General features: G+C 56.6%; 1 protein-coding gene across 5 annotated transcripts in view; it reads left to right on the forward strand.

Moving 5' to 3' along the window:
- Positions 1 to 1,227: 1,227 nt before the first annotated feature.
- The window catches only part of DENND3 (DENN domain containing 3), a 51,973-nt gene continuing 33,342 nt past the window's right edge, over positions 1,228 to 19,858 (forward strand). For all 5 annotated transcript variants that reach the window (XR_005796660.1, XR_005796659.1, XM_040494538.1 and 2 more), the window contains exons 1-8: positions 1,228 to 1,453; positions 6,997 to 7,252; positions 8,146 to 8,261; positions 8,664 to 8,806; positions 11,737 to 11,848; positions 15,856 to 15,975; positions 16,195 to 16,413; positions 19,087 to 19,202. Coding sequence is in view for 3 of the 5 variants with exons in the window: in XM_040494538.1 (XP_040350472.1) it covers positions 1,352 to 1,453; positions 6,997 to 7,252; positions 8,146 to 8,261; positions 8,664 to 8,806; positions 11,737 to 11,848; positions 15,856 to 15,975; positions 16,195 to 16,413; positions 19,087 to 19,202 (1,184 nt within the window). In the remaining 2 variants the exon portion in view is untranslated. The remainder of the gene's footprint in view (positions 1,454 to 6,996; positions 7,253 to 8,145; positions 8,262 to 8,663; positions 8,807 to 11,736; positions 11,849 to 15,855; positions 15,976 to 16,194; positions 16,414 to 19,086; positions 19,203 to 19,858) is intronic.

The raw sequence follows: 19,858 nt of genomic DNA on the forward strand, positions 1-19,858 counted from the left end.
AAGTGAGAACCAGCTATGACTCATGATCAATAATAGATAACTTAGCAAGTGAAACCCAGATCCTGTGAAGCAGGTTGTGGGAAGTGGGAGCCTCAGCAGGCTGCAAAGGAGGGAGGAGTACCTTTGGTCTCCAGATCCAGGCCCACCCCCCTTTTGATTTTGACATTGCTTTGTTCCTTTTCTTCTCAGGCTGATGACTGATGTTTGACATTATCATTAAGAATTTGAGGTCTCAAAAAAAAGAATCATAGCTTATTAGAGCTAGAGAAGTTCCTTCAGAATCATTTTCCTATTGGTTTTATAGATGCATATGATGGGGTCCAGGGAGGGGAAGGGATGTGCCCAAGGTCAGCCGGCAGGCAGAGCTGGGACTGGGACCCAGGTCCCCTCCAGCTTCTGCGTCCGACCACCCGGAACCAAAGCCAGCCTCCTGGGCCCAGCTCGTGGCTGGGGGAGGTCCCTGGTCCAGGATCAGGCCAGGTCTGGAGCCGGCAGGTAAGGGCCCTGTCAGGTGTCAGACCCTCTTCAGCTCTGCGCCCCCGGGCTCCATCCATTCCAGGATCACCTAGCCGGGTTTCCTGCTGAATACTGCTCAACCTCTTCCTGGACAGGGCCAGTAAGGTTAACCGGGCAGAGTTATTAACTGGGAACGGTTCTTTCCACCCCTTCCACGCCCAGCCAACTCCACAGCCCTGGCCCGCAGGAGGGCTTCCAGGAGACGGTGGGGCTGGGGTCGCGCCCGGCCTCGCCTCTCCAAGCCTTCTAGGGCGGGCACGGGACTCGACGCAGCAGGTGACTTTCACCCCATCGACCCCGGGTGCTGGGCGCCATCGCCTGCACCTGAGGACCCCGCCTACCGCGGCCTGGGTTCCCGGGGGACTAGGCTGCCGGCCGGGATGGGCGGGGCGGCGCCGGCCGAGGGGGGCTGCGCGCGCAGACACTGCGCACGCGCGGGGACCTGCACCAGGTTCGGAAATGACGACCCAGCGCTGGCCCCCGCCGTTGCCCCCGCCCCACCCGGGAGGCCCCGCCTCCACGAAGGCCCCGCCCCGCCGGGCCCAGCTCAGGCGCCGCGGGTCCCGTTCCCAGTCCGTGAGGTCCCGCCCCGTCGGGCCTCCCTCCGGCGCAGTCGGCCCCGTCCCCCATGGAGGCCCCGCCCCCGGAGGCCCAATTCAAGTTTGGCCAGCCACGCCCCCGCGAGGCCCCTCCCCGCGGACGGCTCTCTGCGCGGACCCGGCGGCAGGAGCCGGACGCGCGGTTGCGGTTCCCGGTGTCGCGGACGGGGTCGAGGCCGGCGGCCCGAGGCGCCCGAGCGGGGTGCGCCCAAGAGAGCCGCGGCAGCCGAGCAGCCATGGCGGAGGCCACGCCGCATCCCCTGGCGCTCCCCTCGGGGCTACTGGAGCTGTGCGCGCTGCTGGGGCCCTCCCGGGACAGCCTCCGCGGCCCCGAGCTGGTAAGGGCGGGCGGGGAAACTGAGACGGGGCGCTGCCGGGCGGCGGCGACGGGCGGGGGTCTGCGGCGTGGGGTCGGGGCGCTGGGCTGCTGTCCTCCCGGCCGCGGAGGAGTCGCCCGGGCCGCCTTCGGGACGCACGCCGGGGCCGGGGGAAGGCGGGCTGGGGGGCGGGGCGGCCGCGAGCCCGGGTTTCACGGCCCCGCGGAGGCACTTCATTCATTATCGCGGGACTTAGGTACTCCCCGGCGGTGGGTGTCGTTCCTCGCACAGCGTCGTGAGGCTTTAGGTCGTCGACGGAAGAGCCGCTTTGAAGCGTTCTGTTTAGTCGTTTTGCGAGGACGCCGAGCTGTTCTCACCTGCAGAAAAGGCTGACCCCCGCCCCCCTTTACTCCTTCTCTGTGTCCTCGCAGCCCGAGTGACAAACCCTTTTCTCGGAAGGCCGCAGTTTCGGACATTCTCGTTCTCCGAGCTTCTTTTCCTGTGTCTTCACTTTTTCTTATTCTGCAACCCTGGCTTTCTTTTGCATCGGCCGGTGGCCCTTTTTCTCGTGGCCGCCGGATGTCCGTGTGACTCTGTTTTCGGCGGGTTTCTCTGGCTGGCGGTGATGCGCAGAGCGCTCTACCGGCCAGATACCTGGACAGGCCCTCCCCTCCTCCTGGACGACATCAGTGGGAGGCACCGGAAGACACCTGAGGATTTAGGGCTGCAGAGTTGAAGGGCTGCATGGCGAGGCTAGATGTCGCTATAATTAACCGGACAAACGTCTGTCAAGGTCTTGGTGGTTTGCGTGACTTTAATACTGAGCCAGCTTCAGTGGTTTCTGCATTGCCCTCCTCCTTTCTTACTCCGCAAGCCCCTATGATGTGTGCACCCCCTTTTGATCTCTGTCTCCTCTGACCTTCATGGATGGAGTTGTGTCCCCGCCTCTAATTTGCCAAATGGCATTTCCTCCTTTTTCTTCTGGTAGGAAATGACCAGGTTTCAGTTGCTTCTTGGGTGATTACAACACATCTGTTAGTTGCCCCGATGTGGGACGTGTCTTGAGAGCAGGATGAATCAGCGGGAATACGCACCATGGTGCTTTCCTGACCCAAACAGGCTGCGGCGCTTTCCCAGACAAGCGGGCAGTTTGCTACTCTGCATATTTTAAAAAAAAAATTTTTTTTTTAACGTATATTTATTTTTGAGACAGAGAGAGACAGAGCATGAACGGGGGACGGTCAGAGAGAGAGGGAGACACAGAATCTGAAACAGGCTCCAGGCTCTGAGCTGTCAGCACAGAGCCCGACGCGGGGCTCGAACTCACAGACCACGAGATCGTGACCTGAGCCGAAGTCAGACGCTTAACCGACTGAGCCACCCAGGCGCCCCTACTCTGCATATTTTTAAAAAATATTTATTTTTAAGTAACGTCTCTACCCAGCATGGGGCTCGAACTCACAACCCCGAGATCAAGAGTCGCCTGCTCTACTGACTGAGGCTGCCAGGTGCTGCTTGGTGACAGGTGCACCCAGGAACCGAGATACGAGAAATATCTCATAGGGTAGCAAGGTGTCCTGACTTTTAATTTCCTTTCTTGGTTGGGGTGGTGTTTGTTTTGTGAGGATGTGACGAGGACTCCCAAGAATCCAACTCAGTCCCCTGTGAGTTTCTGTGCCTACATTTCCCTTGGCTCCCTGGTTGCTGGGGAGAGTAGGCGTTGGGCATGAACGGGACCAGGAGCAAGTTGGTCAGGTCAGCCCAGCGCTTTCCATCGTGTAGGTCACTTACATAATTCTTGGGTGTGAAGGCAACATTGTAACAGTTTTCAGTGGCCAGCATCCTGGCTTTCAATTTACAGAGCCTGGCTGTCTCCCAGAACTTGCTGAACGGTGACACCAGTGTTCTTTATCTGTGCCATCCAGTCCGGCAGCTACTAGCCACACATGGCTTCCAGGTGCTTGAAGAGTGACTGGTGCCACTGAGGCACTGGATTTTAAATTTCATTTCATTTTAATTAATTTCAATTTAAATAGCCACGCAGCTCTTGGCAACGGTTGCACAGCACAGTTCTAGAGCATTAAAAAAAAAAATCGATTGTCTTCTGTTTTATTTCCCAAATGATGGCCAATCCTGTATGAAGATCAGTGCTGCTGTATAACCTCACAGAAGTAAATCTGTGACGGTATGAATTAGGGTGTCGTGTGTTTTACTTTTGAATCAGCTCTGCTCGTTTGGACTTAAATGGTTGTTACTGGGTAGGGGTGAGGAAATCAGTGTCTGCGAGAGGAGTGCAGGAACTGGCTGTCACAAGTCTGGGGAGTGGGACCTTGTCTTCCCTGTAGGCGAGGGGCAGTCACGACGCTCTGGGTCCAGGGTGGTGCCTTCAGGAATTTATTCTGATTACACAGTCGGACGTGTGTAAGTACGCATGGGAGAGATTATTCGCCGCTGCCTTTGCTCAGGTGGTGCAGCGTGACGAACTGAGAGCATGCCAACTGTCCCTCAGCGGGGGATTGGGCAAATATGTTACAGGGTCGTCCCGTGTGGCACTCTACGGTGGCAACAGGGCAGTCAGCCACACTGTATGCTGAAGGGGGGAAGAAAGCTAACGGAACCGTTTAAAGAGGATGATTGTACCTAGGGGGACAAAATCACAATGTACCCGTAAAAAGTGGGAAGAATGTATTCCATGCTGTGCAAAGGATATTAGTCACCCTTTCACAGAATTAGGGGGAAAGCCTTTCCTTTCTATTCTCATTTCTTTTATTTTTCCTATATTGCTGTCAGTGTTTACAAATGAGACCGTAGGGGCATCTGGGTGGCTTAATTGGCTAAGCGTTCGACTCTGGCTCAGGTCATGATCTCGCGGTTCGTGGGTTTGAGCCCCGTGTTGGGCTCTGTGCCAACAACTCAGAGCCTGGAGCCTGTTTCAGATTCTGTGTCTCCCTCTCTCTCTGCCCCTCCTCTGCTTGCGCTCTGTATCTCTCTCAAAAATAAATATTAAAAAAATTAAAAAAAAACAAAAATGAGACTGTTGCCTATCCAGTCGGAAAAGACAGCAAGGAAATATGGCTAGAGGAAAAACAGATGTTTGATGAACTACTGAGTGCCCCGTTGGCTGGGTTTTGGCCATTTCACTCTAAGCGACTACAGATAACTGCAGGGAGCACAGCCTTGGGACACGGGCGCCGTGTCTGCGGATTGAGCGGTTGTGTCGTGCACGGGTTTGGGGCACCCTGGCTTTGGAAGCAGGCTGGCCGGCCCCTCAGGTGTACAAGCAGCCCAGTTGTCATCCCGCCCGTGACACCTGCACACGGGTGATACATCCACGGATTACGTGCGTGGTGATGACAGTGATGTATGGATACAGAGGGTGGAGATGGTCTGTGGGGCTGGTTTGGGCCCTTTGAAGAGTGTGCAGGGGTGAAACGTGGGCATCAGGTGCAGGAGCCACCGCCCCTTGGGGCAGGTGTCACGTGTGCCCTTTCGAAAGGGGATGATGCCCCCGTTCGTGAGCATGGACAGAGGTGCCGGGGGGGGGGGGGGGGGGCCGCCCGCCCCGGGCCGGCTGGGAGGAGGCGGCCTCATTCTCCCGGGAGAAACCTCGCAGGATTCGTTTGTTGCAGAATCTGTACCTGCTCTGAGCCACAGGCGGGGTGGGTGCTTGTTTTGGAACTGTGCCAAAACTGCTTTTGTAGTGGTAGTGGGACTGCTTTTAGAGACCTTTCTGAGGCCAGAGGCCCCATAACGTGGGTTTGCAGAGGGGAGCGAGGGGCAGGGGCCGCAGCGCCAGCTCTGGAGACCCGAGGGGCACCGTCTTTATCACAGGGGAGCATATGGAGGGGAAGCTCGGGTTTTAGGGAAATCAGCATGAGCTTAATTTTTGAAACTATAAGTTTGAAGGACCCACCCAGGTATGTCGGGCACAGTTGGGTGTGGTCTGAGCCTGGAAAGAGGTCTGAGCTGGCAGCAGGACCCTGCACGCTGGCCCCAAGTGAGGACACTACATAAGTGTTGAGATTGCCGGCCAGGCACTGGAGGAGGGACTGGGGCCACGGACTCACCGTGGGGCGGGGGGGGGGGGGGTGTGGGGGGGGGGGTGGGGAGCACCCAGGAGTGTCGGGGCGGAGAAGAGCAGAGTGCAGGCGGCCAGAGAGGTGGCAGGAAAGGGGGGGCCCTCGCTGGTGTGTGCCCAGTCTTCATGGATGTAACTGTTCATGGAGGAAGAAGTGACCACACGTACTTTCATAGTTAAGTGGGTCTGATGTGCCGGAGTTTGATAGGAAAGTTTTGGAAAGGTTTTTTATGACTCAAGACACGGATTCCTTTCACGCATGATACACAAAGCTTTTGAAATTCCGCAGTCATACGGATTTCCCATGTGTGGTCTTTGTTGCTACTGGTGTTAAACTTTTTTTCCAAGTATAAAGCAGCTGTTGTCTGAATTTAAATTATACACAGCATAAAAATAAGCGTTTCGAGTTTAGAGTGTATTTCCTGGGGGCAAATGCTGTCCTCGTAGGATTCCTCTCAAGGGTGAGAGTTCCCCTTTGGTCCCACGATTCTTACCAACAGCGTGACACTGCCTGCCCGCGACAGGCCCATGTGTCCTGCTGACAGTGACGTCCTTCCTGATGCCCTGAGTCCCTCAAAGACCTTTGATTACACACTGCCCACCTCCACCCCAGCCGCCCCCACCTTTCCACATCCTTGCTACCCAGGGAGTCCTGCCTTTGACTTCTCTGTGTGCCAGCTGGGGGCTGAGCCCCTGCGGCCCTGTCACAGCCTGCCAGCCTTCTCTGGGAGCTCTGCCAGGCGTCCTGGCCAGACAGAATGGGGATCGAAGGCAGTGCCTGTGGCCTTTATGTCATTTTAGGGATGAAAGAGAAGACAGAAGGTTTTTTAAAAATCTGGTACCAAGTTAAAGTTCGAAAGTTTTCGGGCTGGGTGATGACCCCCCCCCCAGTATAGACCCCGGGGGGCCACTTGGTCGCTGGAGGAAGGTGTTGTCTCTGAAGCCAGTGGTCCGTTTTCTCACCCCTCAGTCTCTGTCCCCAGGTCAATGGTGACGGGACTGCTGGGGGAATGGCCCGGCTGGCGGGGGACACGGTGTTGGCACCCCATTTGTGCTGGTCAGATAGTGTGCAGGGCCCTCCTCACCGGCCTGTGAGGGCGCGGGGCGCTGGTGTGGGGGCGTGGGGGTTGAGCACTTGACTTGCAACCCCCCCCCCCCCCTTGAAAGGGAAGCTTGGCTGTGGCCTTAGCAGGGCCGGATCTGAACTCGGGTCTGCCTGTCGGCACCGGGCTCTGAAGTGGACACCTTGTGTCACCACCCCTCGTAGCCGCTGAAGAGCCAGGCCCTGCTGGGTGCTGTGACTCGCCTGAACGCGTGGCCCAAGAGGCCCTTCGGCGGCTTCCGTGCGGCCCTCGCTGTGCACATGCTCTGCGGGACAGAGCCAGTGCCCGGTGGAGGGTGGAGGGTGGAGGGCACAGAACCAACGGCGGGCACTCAGAAGGTGCACGACAGGGCGCACACGTGTTCGTATTTCTGCCCGCTTCAGGTGGCCCAGAAGAAGGGGGCCAGCAGCCTCTCTGCTCTCGACCCAGAGGTCCTGTCCATCTTTGTTCCTCCTTTCGTCAGTAAGGAGGACACTCAGCTGGCTGGCACCAACTGTGCTCTGAGCAAGACCAGAAGGCGCTCCTTCAGAAAGAAGAGGGAGAAGCCCAAAACAGAGCCCTGGAAGGGACCCCCTCCGGAAGACGTCAGCGTCCCCAATGGCGTGGACCTGCTCGCCCTGCCTCAGCTCTGCTTCCCAGGTATCTGCTGCCGTGCTTTCCAGCCGCACCGATGGTGCTTTCTAGAAGCCACCTCTAGAGAGTGACAGGGGGGCTGGTGACCGCTTGAGACTTGATGTCGAGCCACAGGACTGGGTTCTCTTAATCTCAGGGGTTTCGGAGCTAAAGGATACACGGACCACTCAGTGCAGGGGTCTCGGGGATAGAGGGTGCCCAGGCCACCCAGTGCCGCCCCCAGGTCTTAGAAAACTGAATCCCAGAAGAGGGGCTGTTGGGGTTGCCAGGTGTCGCGGTTTGTAGATGTGCTTTCCGAGGATTTTCACCTTGGACTTACAGTCCTGTCTTCCAGACGTCCGGCAGGCTGGTCAAAATGCCCTCCAGCTGGCCTGTGGCATGTCCCCGGGCTCCCCAGCTGTGCCTGTTTTCTGTGCCCCTGGGGCTGGCGGCCCGGGCTTGCACAGCTTCCCCAAACTGGCGGTCCCGGTCGTGGGTGGCCTTTGTTCTTTCCGGTGGTGGGTGAGAAACGCCCAAGGGGCTTTAGAAAAGGCAGACGAGGAACGCGCCGCCGTGTCCCGTCTGGGAGTGTCCACCGAGAAACGGGTGCTGTCTCCTGGTCTCCGGGGTTACAGCCCGGGACACCCGCAGCCCCTGCCGTGCTCAGGAAACCGTCGGCTCCCCACGCACAGCCTGAAGCGTTTGTCTGTGGTCGTCCCCGTGTTGTTTGCTAAATTCTGCAGAGCACAGAGGGTGGCAGAGCAGGGGGCGCGCGTGGAGGGGCTGACCCCCAGAGTTAGCGCATCTTGGCATCAAAGCCCCACAGCGATAGTGGAGGGGCGAGTCCCGGAGGCGGAAAGCGGGCTGGCGGACGCCCCCGGCTCTGAGCCGTGATGAGATCTCCTCTTGTCCATCTGCAGGGGGCGTGTGTGTGGCCTCCGAACCGAAGGAGGACTCTGTCCACTTTCTGGTGCTGACCGATGTCTGTGGGAACAGGACGTATGGCGTGGTTGCCCAGTACTACCGACCCCTGCACGTACGTGATTCCGGGGGACCCCCCCGCCCCAAGTCGGGTCCCAGTGTTTGTTACTGTGCAGGGACACACAGCGCGTGGCAGCACGTGCAGGGAACAGTGGCACCGAGTGCGCTCGCGGTGCTGTGCACCCCACCCCCCTGGACGTCACTCCCCAGCCCCCCTCCAGCCACTCGTCTGCTTTCTGCCTCCAGGGACATGAGGTGCCTGTTCTGGATACCTCGTGTCCGTGGACTTGCCCTGCACGTGGCCTTTGCGCCTGGCTGCTTTCACTCAGCGTGTCGTTTTCAGAGTCCAGCCACGCGGGAGCTTCTCGCTTCTGTCCGCAGACGCCGACACTACTGAGGATAGAAGCCGGGACCGGCTGGGTCGAGAGGTGACACGTGCCTGTGGCTTTCTCTCCAGGACGAGTCCTGTTTCTACAACGGCAAGATGCACTGGGAGCCGTTCAGGCCACCTGGGGGTGCGGCTGGCTGCTTCGTGCCCTTTGCCGTGTGTGTGGTCTCCAGATTCCCCTATTACAACGCCCTTAAGGACTGCCTGTCTTGGTGAGCCCCCCCCCGGGTGCCTGCTTGTCCGTGAGGCCGCTCCTGGCGCTGGTGGGTGGTGGGTGGGCCCCAGTTGGGCCCCGGGAGCACCTAGAAGCTTCCAGATGCTTCTGGATATGCTGGCATGTGGGGAAGGTCTGCCAGATGAGGGAGGATAAAGCCAAGCTGTTGGAAGTAAAATTAATGGGATTTGATGTTTGGTTTTTTAAAAAAGGTATATGAGGAAAAGCTCTGTTCCTGGCTCTCTGAGAAAATCAGGAGGCTGCTATTAGTTCTGCTGAGCTCATTGACATTTAAACAATTACCTTTTTTGGGGTGGAATCTTTAACCGTCTTAGTGCTGATACTGAGAAAGCCTGAGAATATAGAGAATTTTTGAAAAATCCAGAGAGCATCGCGCGGCACGTGACTGTGGCGCAGACATGGCCTGCCCCCCGGCCATGTGCGCCCCAGCTGCTTCGTGTGCACGCTCACAAAGTTACAGTCTTAGAGTTGGCGGCGGTTTGGTTGAAGACAGAAGGCGGTCCACAGAGGGTCCCCCTTCTGTCGTCACACCCACCAGCCACCCCTGGCAGATCCCACATTTCTGGGAAAGCCATGACTCTGGTTCTCACACCGTGGCCAGGGGCTGAGCAGGAGTCCATCCGGATCAAGCTAACGGCCTTCGTAACTCAAATTCCAGCACCTTCGTGGGGGTGTTTTGTTTTGTTTTTTTGGAAAACGTGGCTGGTCTTTGGACATAGTTTGGGTCTAGCCTGCGTTTTATTGCCACACACGTAAAACACCTTGTACAACAGAGAACTCCCTGGTCTCATTTCAGGGCTGAGTGACTTGAGGGGGAGCACGCGCATTAATGAACGTTTGCCCAGGCGTGGGAAGGGCCAGAATAAATGAGGACATGGTCGCTTTTTATTCATTAACTGATCTTCTTCAGCACTTGGTCCCCAGTCACCTCTTCGGTGAGACGGGGAGGGTTATTCACGCCCCGTCTCGAATGGACGGGCTAGGGCCACACCACAGCCACCTTCTAAGGAAGGTGGCCCTGCTCCACTGTCTTGACACCGGTTGTGCCTTCAGCAGTTGACCCTTGTCGCGTCAGGTGGCATGCTGGCAACAAACACCATCCTGCTTGACAGTAATGGAAGCGGACATTTAAGCCGAAAAGCGTGTCCATTTTCGTTGCTTCTTGGGTTTCCTGTCTCTTTCAATGGCCGTTGCTAAGTGGCCGCAGCTAGAAAACAGAGCTAGGGAGAAACAAAGGGCAGGAACCAGAAAGGCAGTTTCTAAACACAAATTTATGTATTTTTTTAAAATTTATTTACTGCGAGAGAGAAAGAGAACGGGCTGGGGAGGGGCAGAGAGGGACCGGGTCAGAGGACCTGAAGGAGGCTCCTCGCTGCCAGCACAGAGCCTGACGCGGGCCTCGAGCTCAAGAACCGTGAGATCGCGACCTGAGCCAAAGTTGGACGCTGAACTGACTGAGCCACCCACGTGCCCCAGATTTATGTATTTTTAAAGCCTGGTTTTCTGCTATAATGAGACCATGTAAATTGCCTCTGTGGGGACAAGAATTGGGAGAGAATGCTCAGTTATATTTGGGGAATTAGATTGCTGGAAGTGGTGTGTTTTTTTTTTTTTTTAATTCTTTACAATAAATACAGAGGAGTATTTTTTTTTAATTTTTTAAATGTTTTTATTTATTTTTGAGAGAGAGAGAGAGAGTGTGTGTGTGGGGCAGGGGCAGAGAGAGAGGGAAACACAGCATCCGAAGAAGGCTCCAGGCTCCTAGCTGTCAGCACAGAGCCCAGTGTGGGGCTCGAACTCACGAGCCATGAGATCATGACCTGAGCCGAAGTTGGATGTTTAACTGACTGAGCCCCCCCCCAAGTGCCCCCAGAGGAATATTGAATTATCTCCAAATCCCGATATGGACCCCAGGAAGAGTTATTGTTACTTAGGAGTGTAGTGCTTGGCTTGCTGGGCACGCGTGGGCCCTGGCGGTGGGCCGGGCCGGGGTCCACCCCAGGGGACTGAGGCAGGGTGTCCCGGGCGCTTGGCTGAATTTTGCCAGATGTAGACACCACAGTTAAGACACAGAACATTCTTACCACCCCCCCCAAGGCTCCCTCGTGCCCTGTGGTCGCTTCCCAGCCCCTCTGCCCCTGGCACCCGCTTGTCCGTTTTACGTTGAAATCACATGCATCCGAGCCTTTGAACCGTGGGGGTCCACGTACGCATGGGGTTTTTTTCCGAAAAATACCATACAGTCCTGTAAATGTATTTTCTCTTCCTTGTGGTTTTCTTAAAACCATTTTCTTTTTCTCCGGCTTGCTTTGTTGTGAAGATACAGCAGCTAAGGCACATAACATACAAAATACCTGTTAATCAGTTATTCATGTCCTCGGTAAGGCTTCTGGTCAGCAGTGCGCTATCAGCAGTCAAGTTTTGGGGGAGTCAGAAGTTATACGTGGGTTTTCAACTGCGTGGGGGATGGGTGCCTTTAACCCCCGCGTGGTTCAAGGGCCTACTGGACTTCCAAAGTCAGAATGCATTTGGGAAACCAGCTTTGTCAAGTACTTTCCCTTGGCACGTTTGTTCCCCGCTCAAGTATGACACATAGAAAAACGCACGAATTCCAGTGACTTCCCGCTGATGGAACACACCCGTGTAGCCAGCACCCACACCAAGAAACGGAACATGGGCGGCCCCCCCCCCCAAACACCCCAGCTCCCCTGTGCCCCCTTCCGGGCACGCCCGGATCCTGGGCAGCTGCTCCCCGCCCTGTGACATCCAGGTTAGTCTCCCTGTTGCTGGAAAGTTCTGAGCTGCCGGCCCTGGCAGACGCTTCAGCTGGGATTAGAAATGCTAAGGAGGACCATCGGATGCTCAGACTCACTTTGTGATTTGATTTTTTTTTTTTTTTAATTTTAGTTTATTGACTCATCTGAAGCTCTGTAAAGATTTCGAAGTTGACAATCACATAAAAGATTTTGCTGCAAAGCTATCTTTAATCCCTAGCCCACCGCCTGGACCACTTCATCTGGTAATTAAATCTGGAATTACGTCTTTTCTTTGCAAATAGTAGAAGAAGTAAGATGGAGATGGGTTAAATGTGTTAAACTGTTTCTTACGTTTTGGCATGTTTAAATTCAGCTTCTCAAGTTCTTACAGAATTCTCTATTATGCTATTTCTAAAGGTGGTTTGCCCAGCGGCCCGTGATGAGTGGGCGTGTAGCTGGGGATGAACCCCTTTAGCGGTTAAAGAAAAGTGCCTGGCTTTATACTTTCAATTTTTCTCTGTGGATCTGGGATCTGGGATCCCTGGCACGCTCGTTCTGAGACGTCAGCTGTTTTATCACACGAGGGTTTCAGGTCAAGGACGGTTGGAGAAAGGCAGCCCCCGTTCCCCTTTTGCTGAGTAATGGGCCAGACTGCTGAGCCGTGATGACTGACACCTGCCTGGCTCAGCATTTTCCAGACTGACGTAACCACAGGGCACCTCTTGTTTTCAAACAGGCACCTGTCAGGTTAGCATCTCGAAGCAGGTCATAAATGTTGACTCCGTTTCACTCAGTCCCTTCTGGAAGATTATGCAGCCAAATCTTGGTTCTCTGCATTTTGATGATTATTCACAGTGGAGAAATGTGGTTATGAACTCAGAATGTGCATTTTTAATATCGACCTAAGCCCAGTGGTCGGCAGCAGAGGGTGGGGGGTGGCGGGGAATCCCGCCAGATGCGTTCCAGGCCTGGAGACCAAGCCGTCGCCCGAATGCCTTGGTTCCACTCCCAGAAACCTTTGCAGGGAACATTTATTGGGTTGTGTTGTGCAAGGAACTCATCTTTATTATGTGGATAATTGGTATTTTTTATTGGACAGTGAAATCATCAAAGTTTACGTTCTTGCTCTATAAACTCAACAGGTATTCGCCGAGGACCTGCTAAGTAGCGAACAGAACCAGGTTCAGAACCGTTTGCAGGTTAACTGTGCTTACTGTATTCTGCCTTTGAGCACGAGTAGCATACAGATAGTACCTGTACCAATTTCTGTGCCTCAGAATCTTGGGCTGTTTCATATTTGGTTTTTCCACTTTCACCACCCCGGTGAGAACGTTTACGGTGGGTCGTTCTTCACGTCTCTTCCCTTCATCCCTGCGTGCCCTCCATCGTCCACCCCTGAGCAGCCTGCACCCGGCATTTGCTCCCAGGCACCCACGCCCGCTGCCACCACCCCACTCTGGCCCACCAGCTTCTCCCACCAGCGTGACTTGAGGAACCACCGGTCTGGCCACGTCCCTTCCTGACCCTTCGTTAAGTTCATCCTCTGCACAGTGGCTGCAAAGATTGTTAAAATCTGTAAACTGGACTCTCCTTTTGTGCTGAAAACCCAACGATGATTTCTTGCTATATGCCTTCAGCCAGCCTTCCATCTTGGCCCCTGTGTCCCTGTCCAGCTCTGTCATGTGTCCTCACCCCCTTGCTCACTGTTCTCCAGCCGCACTGGGGTTCCCTCCGTCCCTCGCGGGTGCTGCCCCTGGACTCTTGCACGTGCTATTTCTGGAAGTGCAGCTGTCCGTTTTCCAGCTCCTGCTCAGCCCTCAGTTTCTTCGGAACAGCCCCTCGGTGACCTCCCACCCCTGTCTCGCTCTCAGCACCCAGCCCCCTTCCTGCAGAGCTCAGCATAGGCTGCGGTTAGGGCTGGTGCACGTGTGTGTTTTGTCCAGTGTCCATCTCCGCCATTGGACTCCAAGCTGCACGAGGACGGAGGCCTTGCCGAGGGCTGCGTGTGCACAGGGCTGACACCACGCCCAGCATCTGCCTCTCCCACAGCTGTTGAGCAAAGCATCAGGGGTTCAGGGGTTCGGATCTGGTCTTGATTTTCACAAACTCGTCGGGACGAGCCGACTTTGGGGCGGGCTTGCTGCCGTGACCCTCCCCTAAGAGTCCTACTAGCTCTGGGGCTCCCATGGACCCAGTGGCCCTGATCCGTCTTAGGGGGTGTTGAGGCACCGTGACTGTTCCTAGTTCTGGGGAAATGCGAGCAGTCCGTGGAGGCCAGGAGCTGATTCGGCAGTATTTTCCAGAACCCACTGCGAGCGGAGGTCCATTTAGAGGCTCTGCAGCTCGTGCTCAGCTGTAGATCTTGTGTTTTGAGCCGAGTGTGTGGGCGCCCGGCGCAGTTTCCCATTACTCTGGGGCTGGGGCACGTCTGGTCTGTGCCCCCCCTCGGATGGCGCCTGGACCACCGGCCCGAGCGCAGCCCGGCCCCCGGGAGCCCCGCGTCCCTGGGCCCCCCACCGCTTCTGTGCCCACCAGCGGGTCTGATTGTACGGGCTCGCGGATCACGGGCGTTACTGGACGTGCAGTGAGATGTGGCTTTTCCTGCCACTGAACTTGACAGACTCACTCCCTGTGTCGCTTCGTGTGTGGAACCTGGTGTTTCTCTGGGGCTCCGGTCACGCTGAAATTTGGCAAGCCTTTTCCTGAGATGTCTTTCCTTCCTCTGTTCCTTCACCTGCGAGGTGGGTGGGGTGACAGCACCCAGCTGCCCGGGTGCGGGTCTTACGTGCCGTGAGGTCACTGGCACGGCAGCGGACACGTCCCGGGGGCTGAGCGATGTCTCTGGTAGAATCCCCAGCGTTCGTATCTAGTTGTTCTCTGTCGCTGGGAAGCTGGCTGACACAATTATTGTTTGAAATATTTGAGGGTGTTTTTCCCATACACTTTACAATTATTAATAGTTCATTGTGACTTAGAGCATTTTTAAAAATAAGTTTATTTATTTATTTTGAGAGAGAGAGAGAGAGCAAGGCGGGAGGTACAGAGAGAGAGAGAGAGAGAGAGAGAGAGAGGGGGAGTCCCAAGCAGGCTCTGCACTGTCTGCGTGGGGCCTGATGTGGGGCTCGAACCCACAAACCATGAGGTCAGGAGCTCAGCTGAAACCCAAGGGTCGGATGCTCAACCAGCTGAGCCACCCAGGCGCCCCCACGACTTGGAGCACTGAACTCTGCTTTCACTTGTTCCAAATAAAGAGGGTGTTCCTGACCACACAAGTCATGCATTTTGCTTCCATGGACCAGTCGGTGACAGGAAGGCAGGCAGGGTGACAAGACGGCGTTGTCAGGAGGCCCTAGCAGACGCGCCACCTGCGGGTTTCTCACACGAGTGTTCACTTGGTGTGGATTGTGGACATTTGTTCTGGAATCTTCTCTGCACCTGGTCTTCCGTGTTGCTTCATTTCTCATCCTTCCACGCTTTGCCTGGTCGGAGCTTCTCTTTCCTCGGATTCCATGCTGCTTCTCTCCGTGTTCTCTCCCACCACTGCTTGCACTCTGGCCTCTCTGTTCTGTGCGTTTGGGGGGCTGCGGGGGCGCGGGTGGCCCCAGCGTCTCCCAGACACCCCCCCTCGAGGCTGACACCCACAGTCAGGAATGAACTTGTCATCGGGCAGGAAGGCCTCTTGGCGGAGGGGCCCCTACGGTGCCCCCACTTTCCCCTTCCGTCTACCACGCCTGTTAACATAGAAGGGGCGTCTGCGTGTAGGGAATTTGAATTAAGGTGTTATTTTAAGATAATATCATTTGGAAAAATAGAGTCTTTCTCAACAGTTTCTTGAATTACAGGTCTTCAAGGAGCTTTGACAACTAAATAGAAGATCCTGGGAGAATTTGTAATCTGCAGTGACCCGAATGATAAAAAAAAAGTGTACTAGCTAAGATTAGTTAGCTAATCGGACATGCTTGACTTAGAACTTGCGTGGGGGGCCATCTGGGTGTCGGCCCGTTGCTGCCAACGGGCGGGTTGCTCGTTAACGGGAGCGCTTGGGGAACCTTGGCTGAAAGAGACGCCAAGTACTCGATTCACCCGTGAGCCTTTAGCAGCGCTTCTGTGTCTCTGGACGGCTCTGGCGTTCTGCGACCCGTGAGGTGACAGCGTGAGCCCCCCCAAACGTAGCCTAATGTGCACGCCCGGAGCCGCAGCGGAGGGTTTCGGTGGGTTCCGCCTCCGCGGGAGCGGCCGCTGGACTAATCGGGGAACGTGGTCGCCGCAGGTGTTCAACATGAAGCCGCTGCAGATCGTGTTTCCCTCCCGGGCGGACCCCGAGAGCCCGATCGTCGACCTGGACCTTCACCTGCCCTTGCTGTGCTTCAGGCCCGAGCAGGTGCTGCAGGTACGCGACCCTCCGGACCCAGGGCGCCCCCCGCTGCTCGGGCCTCGTCCCGCAGAGCCCTGGGAAGGCTCGTCGTTTCTTCGCTTCAAGCCGACGGGGCGGAGTTAGAGGGGCCCCGGTGGGGGAGGGGGCGGGGCCGGGAAAGCGACTCCGCCCGGTGGCGGTGGGCGCGTGGCGCGCCCGGCGGGGCTGTGCTCACTGTGCGGTCGGTCCCCGCAGATCCTGACGTGCCTGCTGACGGAGCAGCGCATCGTGTTCTTCTCGTCCAGCTGGGCTCTGCTGGCCCTGGTGGCCGAGTGCTTCCTCGCCTACCTGCACCCCCTGCAGTGGCAGCACACCTTCGTGCCCATCCTGTCGGGCCAGATGCTGGACTTCGTCATGGCGCCCACGTCCTTCCTCATGGGCTGCCACCTGGACCACTTCCAAGAAGTCAGCAAGGTCAGGCCTCCACCGTCAGCCGGTCGCCCCTGCGGGGACACACAGGCGGCTCTGGGAGCGCCCCCGGGGCGGGCCGGACACACCGGCCCCGGGGTCCCTGGGGTGTGCTCTGGGCGCCACACGGACGGCGTGCTGTCGCTCGCGGGCCTCGGGGTGCGTTCGGGGCCGTGGTATCCTGGGTGCTGGGACCTCGTGTCCCTCGTGAGGCCGCTTAAATCCCCGGGGCTCGATGGCTTCCCGCCGAACTGCCAGGAGAGCGCGGGCACCCGCCTGGCCGTGGCCGCCTTCTGGTTTTGCGGCGTCCGGTGACGTGCTCGCCTTTGCCGCGCCTCAGTTTCCTCGCCTCTGAGGCGGTCACGTCCTCCCGGGAGGGGCTGTGAGCCGGGACCCTCCCGTGCCCGCCCGGCACGCGCCTGGGCTCCGCTCGCCACAGCCGGCAGCGCGACTGCCCCGCGTCTGCCGTTGGTCGTGCCGTGGACCCCCTTGCCGTGGACACCTGCACACGCAGTGTGTGGTTCACGGTGGCGGCGGGCGGGCGGGCCTTGCTGGATCCGGTGGCCGTTCGCTCGCTCTGCCTGAGCCGTGACCGAGCGTCGCGCCCTTTCGTGTCCTGGTCGTAAACGACACTGAGCGTGCCGGCCGTGTTATTGCGGCCAGGGTCAAAGGAGCCAGTAGAACAGGACTCGGCATACAGCAGGTGCTTAACAACGTACGTTAAGTGAGCTGACCTCACGGGTTTGGAATGAACGTCGTGGTATCGTCAGCAGGAAGGGCGGGTTCGGTTTTGTAAAACGCCTTTATTCAGGTAAAATTCATTCACCACGAGGTTTACCCGGTGACCGCGTACAATTCAGTGGCTTCGTGCCAGCTAATTTTGGACCTTTTCATCTCCCGTGGAGAAGCCCTGGGTGCCTCAGCGTCCCCCCGTGCTGTCCTCCGCCTGCCCCTGGCCGCCACCACCTGCCATCTGTCCCCTTCCACCTGGTTTCGTGTCCGCGTGAGGCCTTTCGTGGCTCCCCTCGCCCAGCACAGCGGTTTCAGGTTCACCCACGCTGTCGCCGGCAGCCGGACGTTATTCTTGCCGCAGGACAGGGCCCCTTGTGTGAACGTCACGACAGTCCGCTCACCCCTCCGTCGGTTGACACACGTGTTCTTTCTCCTCTTGGCTGTCGTGAACGTCCGTGCACAGCTGTACGCGCCTCACTCGGCTCGGGTACGTGCCGCGTAGGCTGGGAAGGCGGGGTCACACGCGAACTGGCTGTTCGAGAAGAGCCCAGGCTGTGTGTGCAGCGGCAACGTAGGGGCTCCGATTTTCCGCCCTTCTCACCAGCCCCCGTCCCTGTGCCTGTGCTTGTAGCCACCCTGGCGAGCGTGAAGCGGTGTCTGGCTGGGACGTGCGTTTCCCCGGTGACTGATGACGTGCGCACCTTCGTGTGCTTGCTGGCAGTCTGCTCAGGGTCGCTTTCCCGTGACTGTTTTGGGGCTTCCTAAGTGTGCGCGGACACGGAGAAAGGTCAGGGCGACGCCACGGGTCCCTTCCCGTCTCCAGCCCTCGTCAGGTGGGGCCCCGCTGCCCTGCTTTACTTGGAACGTTCTGGAGTGAATCCCAGGAAGGTGGTAGGCGCTGTGTTCAGCCCAGGGAGGAGCCGGGTTCTCGCCACGTTCTTGCCAAAGCCAGTGACTCACCAAGCCACAAACACACTTTGGGAGAAGACCATTCGGACCTTCGTGGAAGGAACAGGGGGAAACGTCACCCAGTCTGCCTTGCAAATGACGGGAAAAAAAATCCACGCTCTGAAGTTTGAAACGTGTTGCTTTTTTTAGTCATTAGGGGAAAAGCCATCTTGTTTCAGACCCTTCGGAGGGAAACTTTGTTGGCACGTTGACCTAACACAGTCAGCATTCGTGAAGGAAGCCCATTTAGGCATTGACTTGCTCTGGAAGGTTTCGGGACAAGCAGCAGCTCTTGCCTGAAGAGCGTGTTTTGTGTCTGGACGTTTCCCTCTGTGGGGCTGGGGTCTTGGAAGCGGTCCCGTGACGGTCCTGTCACGCATCTCTGCTGTGACCTGCATTAATGCTCACAAAGGGCATTGTGTCCGTGTCTGGACAGCTTCCTTCGGGCCTCACGTGTCACCGACGTGGGCATCAGGAGGCTGGGCCCAGATGCGACCCGAGGAGCGGGGCCTTCAGAGACTCCGGCACCGCCTTTCGGGGATTCGGGACCCTGGGGCGTTGACTCAGGATTGTGCATCTTGTCACAGATGAGGCCTTTACAAGGAACTCAGACACATATTTCAGAAACTCCAAGTGTGTGTGGTCACGGAGCCCGGAACCCCGCCCACACTCCTTTCCTACGAGGGGTGGAGTTCTGGAATGTTCTCTCCAGGCTCCTGAAGTAGCCGCAGAGTGTTTGCACCAGGGCAGGTGAAAGCCTGATAACGACACATGTGGAATCTTGACTCAGACTGCGCGTGTTTAATCAGATTTAGCTTGTTAACATAACTCACGGTCTAGCCTACATTTTTTGGTGGAGACGACATAAGACTCTGTGTACGTATTAAATACGGTAATTTAATTAAGTAATTCACTATCTTAGTGAACACAAATGTGTTTTTGTGTTTCTGAAGGTATCTACAAGTTCAGGTTCTTACATCAATTTTTACACACTCACAGGAAGCTGACGGTTTAATTCTGATAAATATCGACAACGGGAGCGTCACCTACTCTAATGACGAGGACATCGATGTTCCCGACATCCCTCTCCTGGCAGCACAGACGTTTATTCAGAGGTAAAGGTGGGAATTTCCACCGTGTGCTTGGAAACGTCTTTGTTCCAGAGCTGTGTTTGCCAGTTCTGAGTTTCTTCTCCGTCTTATGTTACAGATCGATGTTTTTTTGTCATCACAGTTTGGAAATTGTTTGTGAATATCTTATCTATGTATTTATTTCCTTACTTTAAAGTTAGTTTATTTTGAGAGAGAGAGTGCACCTGTGCAAGTGAGCACGAGTGGGGGAGGGGCGGAGGGAGAGACTCCCAAGCAGGTTCTGCGCTTTCGGAGCAGAGCGCGAGGTGGGGGTCAAACTCATGAACCATGAGATCATGACCTGAGCCAGAATCAAGAGTTGGACCCTAATTGACTGAGCCACCCAGATGCCCCTGTTTGTGAATGTTTTAAAACAGAAGTCATTCGTCCTTATTCAGATCTTTTCTGAATACCAATGGCCCCACGGTCAGGTGATGGTCCCACCCCCCAGGAAGCCTCCCCACCCTCTCTCTGTGCCCCAGTCATGTGCCTGTGACCTTTGAGGTTCCTTCCCTCCTTCCCTCCTTCCTTCCCTCCTCCCCTCCTCCTCCCTTCCCTCCTCCCCTCCTCCTCCCTTCCCTCCTTCCCTCCTCCTTCCTTCCCTCCTCCCCTCCTCCTCCCTTCCCTCCTCCCCTCCTCCT

Source organism: Herpailurus yagouaroundi, unplaced genomic scaffold, assembly GCF_014898765.1.
Source record: "Herpailurus yagouaroundi ecotype Mexico unplaced genomic scaffold, PumYag 186, whole genome shotgun sequence".
NCBI classification, from domain to species: Eukaryota; Metazoa; Chordata; class Mammalia; order Carnivora; family Felidae; genus Herpailurus; species Herpailurus yagouaroundi.